Below are 9,617 nucleotides of genomic sequence, written 5' to 3' on the forward strand. Positions count from 1 at the left end.
ACAGAGAAGAGGAAGAGGAGGAGGAGGAGGAGTAAAATTCCTTCAGAGGATGAGGAAGAGGAAGAGGATGGAATAAGATTAGGTTATGGAGAAGTAAATAAAACGTTGATTTTTCCCCCCTTTCTCCGCCTTTGGGCTTTTTGATGATTCAGTCGAAGATGGAAGAGAACTTTTCGGAGAGAGAGAGAGAGAACACACGAGGGTCAAATCGTTCTAACATATACACACACGCGTATATACAAGAGTTTTCTTTTCCTTCAACGTCTTTGGAAGTTTATCTTTACCAAAGCATATAAGGGCCAGTGTCAACAACGAGCGAGCGAGCAAGCAAGCAAGCAATCCAGCAAGCGGACGGAGGAGTGAGTAAGTTCCTCTATGAAGTCAGCCTTTCGGCGTTATTATTGGAAGCCAGTGAGCAAGCAAGCAATATCTTCTCCACCCTTGCCCCGAACATAGCCTGAAGGCTGGTTCCTCCAAATCCTCAATTCCAAACTGATGTTGGATAGTCTTACATACATCCCGACCCTAAGGCTTTAGATAGAACTTCATGTCCGCCAATTTCTAGATAAACACTCTTTAACTGGTAAACGTTTGAGTACGGTATGGAATTGTCTTGTGTAAACCACGTGAAACGGTTTTAGAAAATAACATACATATAAAAGAGAGAGAGCTGAAATGAGAGAGAGAGAGTAAGAGAGAGAGAGAGAGAGAGAGAGCAGCGGCAGAGTGAGAAAAGGAGGATGGATAAAAGCTCAAAGATTGTGATACTACTTACTTGCCACGAGCAAGAGTCCAGCGCCAGAAAGGACATGGTGGCTATCGCCCCGAGGACGAAGTTGAAGTTTTCGTAAAAGAGACCACACCAGTCAACGACGACAAGGTTCTTCTTCGAGGGGGGTTTTAAAAGCAACACACAAACACACGCACACACAGCCGCCCGCTACGGGAGGCGAGAAGACAGCAGCAGCAGCAAAGTAAAGAGATAGAGATATAGTGTTGTGTTGTCTTTCGTCGCCGAAGGGTGGGCGTGAGTCGTTTCTCGGGGTGTTTTTGCCGTCGGGCGTCGTGCAAGACAAAGGCCGGTGATGGGCAATTTGATGCTTGTCGAGTGGCCAGGAAGTGATGCGAGGGCCGGGCCGAACCTACCCGCGGGGCGTACCAGAGAGAGAGAGAAAGAGAGAAACAGAGTAGTCGGGAGAATGTGGGGTGGGGGGGGAATCTTTCCTTGAAGGGCCCGGCATCTGATGGAAAGGAATGGATGCGAGAAGGGAAGGGGGGGGATTAATACCAAAGAAAGGCCTGGAGGGGTTGGTTGGTTGGCTGCCGGGCATGCGCGTCCGGAAGGGGGCTTTCCCCCGGAGCAGGTCGTTTTGAGTTTGTGCGTGGAAAAGAGCTTTGTTGGGCGTGGCCTCCAGGCAAAACGACAAACCCGCTTTTCCCTTTTTAGCCGGGAACTGTATCCTATCCTGTCCCATACCCATCCTGTCCGTCCGTCCGTGTCCTTCTGTCTGTCCCCTTCTTGTGTAGAGAGAGAGAGAAACACTCGAAAACAACCTCCTCGTCTTTCCTCCATCTTTCCTGCATTTAAACAGTGTTTTTCCTCTCTCTCCAGGACTCCCTTATAACTCTCGTCTTGCTCTCTTTCTCCTCAAGAAACTGTAAAGAAGAGAGTTGATGTCACAGAGAGCAAAGCACGAGTATGTCTCTCTCTCTCTCTCTCTCTCTCTGTATTTAAGAAACTAAGAAATGACACTACGTTCTGTCATTTGGGGGGAGGGGGGGGATATGCGCCGATTTGGGAGGGGAAAAAATTCATTTTTTTTATCTGGAATTATTGGGTAATTTATTTATATTTTTTTCGACGGTATCGGAATCAAAAAAAATTATCATTCAAAGTCAAAGTTCAATGTCATAAATGGAGAACAAACAGCGAGAAGATTAGGAAATAAATTAATAGATGCACTTTTGTTTTAATTTTTGAAACTGTTTTTTTCAATCTCATAAAAAATTATCAGTAATTGTTAATAATAATTATTAATATTATCATAAATTCGCACTACTTTAACCAGGGTATTTAACCTTTTGCTTTTCCCCTTGTGCCAATAAAACGAACTCCTCGTACTAATAAAACGAAGGCCAAGGACCCTTCTTCAGAATAATGTTCAGTGTATACTATAAAAATGAGTTAATACTGTTTTCAAAAACTCTACTCTAAACCCTCCTAAGAACCCTACTCTAACAGTATAATTAAGTAAATTAATATTATTGCGGAATCAAATAATGTATATAATATATGTGATAATATATGTTTACTCTTCATTTAATGAAAATTTAGAAAGTTAAATCTAATCGAAAATTTAGAAAAAAATGATTAAAACCTAATAAATAATCTGCAGAGAGTTTTTACGGTGAATGACGATGATTTTTAATTTATAAAGAGTATAAAGGAAATAGAAAAATCTAGCAAAGCATTATTGTGTAAGTGAAATTTCGTCTTGAATTTATACTATGAAAAGACGTGTAGTAGTATGCTGTGACGTTATAATAGTCGAAAAGTTATATAAAGTTCTTTTCGAGTAGAAATATTCATATTCAATACATTCAAAACACCACGGAAGGCATTGCCTTCAAGTTTTAAAGCATAAAATGATCAAAGATGTTAATTTATGAGAGAAAAATCGCTCTGTTTTAATTTTAACTAGGAAATTGAATTTAAACAGCATTTTTCTCTCTCTCCAGGACTCTCTTATATAACTCTCTCCTCTTGCTCTCTTTCTCCTCAAGAAATTGTGAAGAAGAGAATTGATGTCACAGAGAGCAAAGCATGAGTACGTCTTTCTCTTTAAGAATCTAAGGAATGGCACAGTGGTCTGTCATTCAGGGGGAAAATATACATACCAATTTAGGGGTGGGGCAAAGCACTAATTTGAGAAAGAAAAACTTTTTTTTTATGTGGAATTGTGTAATTTATTATTTTTTTTTTAGGTGGTATCAGAATCAAAAAAATTATCATTTTTAGAGTTTAATGTCGAAAATAGAGAACAATCAGCAAGAATATTAGGAAATAAATTGTCACATTCGTGAGCTTTTGTTTCAATTCAAAACAATTCTTTCATTCTCATAAAAAATTAATAATAATAATTATAATTATTATTATAAATGCGCAATACTCTAACACAGAGTATCTAACCTTTTGCCTTCTCCTTGTGCCAATAAAATAAAGGTCACGGACTCATTGCACTGATAAAACGAATGCGAAGGACCCTTTTTTAGAATAATGTTCAGTATATACTATAAAAATATTGAGTTAATTGTTTTCCCGTCCAACTAAACGGACTCCTTGGAAGCTTCCGATGTACCCCAGTTAAGAACCCCTATTTTCTAACAGTATAATTAAGTAAATTAATATTATTACAGAATCAAATAATGTACATGACATATATTTCACGTGACATTTTTTATGAAAACTTAGATGCGTTAAATCGAATCAAACATTTTCAGAAATTATTGAAATTTACCAAATAGTCTGCGGAGGGCATCTGCAGCGAATAACGTTGATTTTAAATTTATAAAGGCAATAGAAGTGAGTATGGAAAAAAATCTAGGAAAAGCATCCCTCATTTTACGTGAGTGGAAATTTGTTTTTAAAATTTATTTTGTGAAATGACGTAAGGGACGCTGCTGTACCTTGACCATAGTAAAGCTTGAAACACTTGAAATAGTTTTAATGGTATCGCATTTTATTTTTTTGGAGTGCAAGAGATAAGAAATACATCTGTACCTCAGATCCATACTATCATATGTCCGTTTTTCTCAATTTTGAGATATTACTGTATTATTGTAACTTAAAGCCATAGTATTGTATTTTAGTTTAAATAATTTGTTATTTAAAATTTCGTAATTATTTCAATTCAATTTTTCGACAAATTAACAAAATAATAATAAATTATTGTTTTATCTTTATACCGTAAAATCACTCAAGTGGACATACGATAATATGGTTCTGAAGTACAGATATAACCTCATAACAGAAGGTGTGTTCAGCTCTTCGCCTGTGACCGTGACAGATATTTTGCAATTGGCAAATTTTATTAACAAAATTTTGCGCTTGTTTTTGCCGCGTTTCTTCTCAAAATTGCAAGTTTAGTAAACTACATTTAGTGATTATATTCTATGTGATCACCTGTTGAACCATACTAAGTGCTCAATCCTACAAAGCACTGTGAAAAAATGTATTAATATTGTTCGAAAATAATGGTACCTACATGCCCGGTCGGGCATTAACTGAAAATAATAGATGCCCGAATCATACAATATTTTACATGCCCAAAAAACATTATCATTGGATTCACTTAAAAATTTTGGAAAAACAAAAGATGCATAAAAAATATTGAAAGTGATACAATTATTTTTTTAATCGAAATTTGGAAAGAAATACGAGAATTCTAAAAAAATGCGGTCACCAATTTAAAATCTAATCAAATTAGCCAATCTCTAATTATAGGCTAATTTTCTACGTTGTTGGCGTCGGAAAAGAAATCAAAACTCTTATAGAACCATAGCCGATTTAAGGTACGGCACCGGGCTTTGTCAGGCGCGGCCCTGTTTAAGGTGGCCAGGTGATTCGACTGAGAAACCGGGATAAATCCTGATAATAACCGGGACACGACGCAAGAAACAGGACATCGTAAAAGAAAAATGTCAAGAGGACATTATAGTGTCGAATTTTTAGGCAATGGACAAAGTTACTCATTAACAATAAAACCTGGGTCATGAATGATTTAAATTCAATGTTTTTCATCCTTTTTTACATTACACACCACTAAAATTGAGTGAACGTTTTCGCGAACATGGCATAAATGGGAGAAATAATTTGCAAATCGATGAAAAACAAATTGGAGAAAAATTGCCATAACCCCTTCTTACTTATTATATTTCCTATTTTGCACTTGCTATTATAAATAAATAAGAGAAACCACTTGAGTTGGGAACCCTGCTGTCACCGATTGAATAAAATCAAAACTATCTGTTATACTGTAATTGTAAAAATGAAATAATTGTTGGTATTAAACCGATGTGCAGGATAAAAATGAACAAAAACATGTGCTCTAAAACTAAATTTTTTTTTGATTTGAATTCCTCCTTCGTTGTAAATTTCATACACCAAAATACTGGTTATGTCTGCCTTAAATACGTGCGAGTATTTTATGATATTTTTCGTACCGAAACGTATTTTGGTCGGAATAATATCAGCAATAGGTGATAATTTGCGTGACGAGTGGAAGTAATATCCTCAAGTGTGAAGTGTTTTTCAGTAACGCTGAGCGAAATTTCGGGTTCTCTAGACGTGATTCTAAAGATCGTTTCTTCGAGCTTGCAGTATTAACATCACAGAAGAATTTTTAGAGAAATGTTTTCTATTCCTGCAACGACAACATGGTAAGATGTTTCCGATAATGGCAAAATGTCTCAAATTATGCACTCTCTCTCTGCTCTTAGGAAAAATATCAACTACCTATAAACAAACTCGTAGCAGTGAGAAAGGGTGGTACTTCAGCAAGGGATAACAAAAATATAAATTTTGCTCAAAATAAGATCTTTCAAAACACCTATTATCGAAATAATTATGTCAGGTGATAGTTAAAAGACATGACTAAAAAATAATACAAACTGGAAAACAATCTATTTTTTTCGTGTATTTGATTAGGGCCGACGTAATCATTATTGATATGTACAAAAGCTTTTAATATTTATAATATATATAATTGAAAAATGTCCACTCTTTCTTTCTGTGAAATAATCTAAGCGTTAAGTGTTATTACGACTGAAAGAGTATCAACAATCCACTTGAGATGGCTTCTCTGCATACAACTTATTAATGCAAAGAAGTCATCTTCCCGTTGAAGGCTTCCTCCCCCCCCCCCCCCCAGTATTTCTTGCGCTTCTTCCGTTTGCAATATTTTTCAATAAGCGCATTGCTGTCCGAATGTGGCCTAGTGAATGATATATAACACTAGTATAAAATAAACATTTACTAAGGAAAAGAGACTCCCTGGATATTAATGTCGAGGTGAACTTCGAAAAGAAAAAAAATTTGTTTGTCTCTCTGCCGAGAAACGTCTCCACCGAAAGTTATCTCAGCACTAATATCCAGAAAGACTTTTCCCCTGATGTGTTACAGATAGGAAAAGAGCGTTTTATTAATATTATAATCGTTTCAATAGTAATTTGGCTAGATTTCTTGTGTCTCTTACCACCAATTTGGATAAAGATCTCAGTGCCTTCTTCTCGACTTGTTTGGTTCCAAAGTGGTTTAATCAGCTATATATCTGGAAAGTGCTGCCCAAAATTATTTTTCTTCACCCATTGTGACCTAGAAAACCCAAAAAATTGAGGCCCTCCTTCCCAAATTAACGGCTATGTCAAATTGTTTGAAAATCGTTGCTTTTATGTTGTACTTGGAAGAAATAGTTCTTAATGAATGACATCATAATTTCTTGAAGGTTTTCTGGCTTTGAATAGCATTTCATCCTACTTATTTGAGATGCCCTAACCTTAAATTTTTTTTAAATATGTGTCATCAATCATATTGCTTGGTTGTTATAGAGTTTTTATATTCACGCTGTAGAACTCATGTTCATCAAATTCAAAACCACTATGATCATTACAGACTTGTGATACTGTACATATAAAAATTTTAACATCGAGTATTCTAATTAAAAATTGTATTCGGTAAGAATGTATTCGTTGGGTAAGAATGAATTTGACAAGGTCTTGCAGTACTTTGTATAGATATATGTCTCATAATTGTTAGAAATTATTTTTAAAAACCAATGAAACATATAAAACGTATATGAGAGGTTAAATAGTTTTCGTTAAATCATTTTATATAAATATTTCATTGCATACAAAGAAGCATACTGTTTGTTTTTATACGAGTATATTATAACTAATGAAAATGATATTATTAATCCATGCACTCTAATGAAATTCATGTTTGGCGGATTAATTACTTACTCTTCGCTAAAAAATAAATAAAATTGATATCATCATGATTCGTTTTCATTAAGAGCATAGTACAGCACTTCAGATTATATCAAGTTGAACATAATTCTAACACGCCATGGAAGCTGATATAGCGATAACAACGAATTAATAAACACATTGATGCTTCCGGCCCGAACTAATTCACAATTACCGTAAAATTAAATTTCAATGAATTTATTGTTTAGTTCTTTCTTAAACATTGAGTATGGCCGGTTAACATTAAAGTGTGTGTATATATATATATATATATATATATATATATATATATATATAAAATTAAATATTTACAGTATATATATATATAAAATTAAATATTTACAGTATATATATATATAAAATTAAATATTTACAGTATATATATATATAAAATTAAATATTTACAGTATATATATATATATATAAAATTAAATATTTACAGTATTATTTTTTTTATAATATCAAATGATATCTCGAGCACGGTATTTTATATTAAATTACTATCCTACTGCACATATATATAAAATCATTGAATCTTTATAATATCAAAATTTAAATAGATTCAGAATATTATCTTAATTTCGATTAAGTATTGATTGAGATTTAATTTTTTTTTTTACAATCATTATACAGGGTTCCCCATAAATTTTCAAATAGTTTAAAAATACTTAAAAATTGAAGGAATTCATTTATTTTAATGTGGTTTGCGAAAACTTTATGCTCACGGGGGAACGGGGTATTTGGTGCAGAAAATAAATTTATTGCCGATATAGGACACTCTGCAGAAGCAAATCACGAGTAATATATAAATAAGAGTCCTATAAAATGCAGAGTATACGATTAACACCTCATTTCAGAATTTTCCTGTTGCTAGAGCTTCATTGCGATGATTTTTCATTGGTGGATAAAGTACTATTGGTGAAGTTGTTTTACCTCTATCACGAATCACCAGCTGAAGCTTTATGAACGTTCAGACACAGAAGAGATTGAAGAAAATGTCTGTGATTTGCTTTCGGGCAACGCCCTCTACCGACGAAAATTTGAACTATTTTCTTCTCCTGTAACAAAAAACCCTTTCTTGAGAATAACTTTTTCGCAAACCGCATTCAAATACACCTATTTCTACAACTGATGTGGATTTTAAAACTATTTACGAAATTATGGGACACTTTGTATTTCATATTTCATCGCAATAGCAAAAAAATCATTTAAAACATTTTTAAAAACAAAATATTCACTACCGGATGCTCGGTAACGTTCTGCAATGCAATTTCTTTTAAAATAATATCTGTTCTCTCAAATTTCACAAATAAATATTGAAATTATAAGGAATAAATACTTCAATTAATGCCGAACATCGACTTCAAATATTTGAAATTCAATTTGGACCGATATTTGAAAGTATTTTATTCTTTCAATATTCTTAAGATTTTGAAAATAAAAACCATCTAATTAGCCATATTAACGTAAACCTTTAACGTAAACCTTTTTGGAAGAACGGCTTGAAAAAAAAAAGCACCACAAGAATCTTTCAAACTGCGTCTTTCAGAACATAAAGACAGCACAGATGAGCCCTCAGGATTGGGTAAATACTGCAAGTCACTAAAATTATCTTTCTCTAGACATGAAAACTGCAATCTTTTGAAATTATATATTTTTTTTAAATATAAATTCCACCAGGAACTACAATTTTATGCTTTTGAAAGTAAAAGTTTCTGTGAAGCGTCGTGAAATTATTTTCAAATATATAATCACTATAATCTTCAGAAACCACTTTTACAAAACATAAAAACCACACGTGTCTGAAATCGTTTTGTTTTAAATATAACTGCAAGATCAGAACCTATCCCAAAAAAATAATAGGCACCACAAGTACCTAAAATGTTTTCTTAATAATTTAATATAAAATCGCATTTTTGAAACTATAAATATAACTGGTCTCTAAAATTATGGTTTTTCGGAAATAAGAGAACTGGGAAATCTATGAAATTGTTTCCAAAATCACAAGCAATTCTCTGAATCGTTTTTCCTTTGCAAACCATAAACGCCACTCCACACATTCAAGAAAATTATAGGTTCTTCATAAAATTTTGTTCCAGAATTCAGTACAATATTTCATTCAAAAAAAAAGGCATTCCAGAAATATGATGGATTATTTGCAGTAAAAAAAATTACTATAAAAATTTAAAGATGGATTTTCATAGGAAATATACAGAGTGTTTCAAATTGTTTGCTTACAGGACTATCTCTGCAACCGTTGAGTTTAGAAGTGCACCTCTAATTACAAAAGCTTTCAAATGACGCAATTTCTACAAATGTAATTTATTTTAGTGGTCGTGTCATAAAAAAAATCTAATTTTTATTTAGTCACACTGATAACACACTTCTAACTTCCAATTAGAAAGTTGGGGGCCCCTTTCTCTTCTGAGGCAAAAAAAAAATCCACGTTTATAAGTGGAATATTGATTGAGAAAATTGAACTCAAAACTCGAAAAAAATATGGGAAAGAACGGCATGAACCAACGGACAAGCTGATTATGAAGTTTTAAACCACAACAAAAATGCAAAAAATGCTGCATAAATCCATAAATCGT

At 33.5% G+C, this 9,617-nt stretch overlaps 1 protein-coding gene across 4 annotated transcripts in view; it reads right to left on the reverse strand.

Moving 5' to 3' along the window:
• Window positions 1-1,091, reverse strand: part of TfAP-2 (transcription factor AP-2) — a 133,333-nt gene extending 132,242 nt beyond the window's left edge. For 3 of the 4 annotated variants that reach the window (XM_089231412.1, XM_089231410.1, XM_089231409.1), the window contains exon 1: window positions 776-1,091. In XM_089231412.1, coding sequence (XP_089087538.1) covers window positions 776-811 — 36 coding nt within the window. In that variant the 5' untranslated portion in view covers window positions 812-1,091. The remainder of the gene's footprint in view (window positions 1-775) is intronic. The other variant, XM_089231413.1, reaches the window with a different exon arrangement.
• Between the last annotated feature and the right edge of the window lie 8,526 nt (window positions 1,092-9,617).

This window comes from Pholcus phalangioides, unplaced genomic scaffold (genome assembly GCF_987345545.1).
Source record: "Pholcus phalangioides strain wild (caught in Gottingen) unplaced genomic scaffold, Ppha-v1.0 ptg000004l_1, whole genome shotgun sequence".
In the NCBI taxonomy this organism is placed as follows: domain Eukaryota; kingdom Metazoa; phylum Arthropoda; class Arachnida; order Araneae; family Pholcidae; genus Pholcus; species Pholcus phalangioides.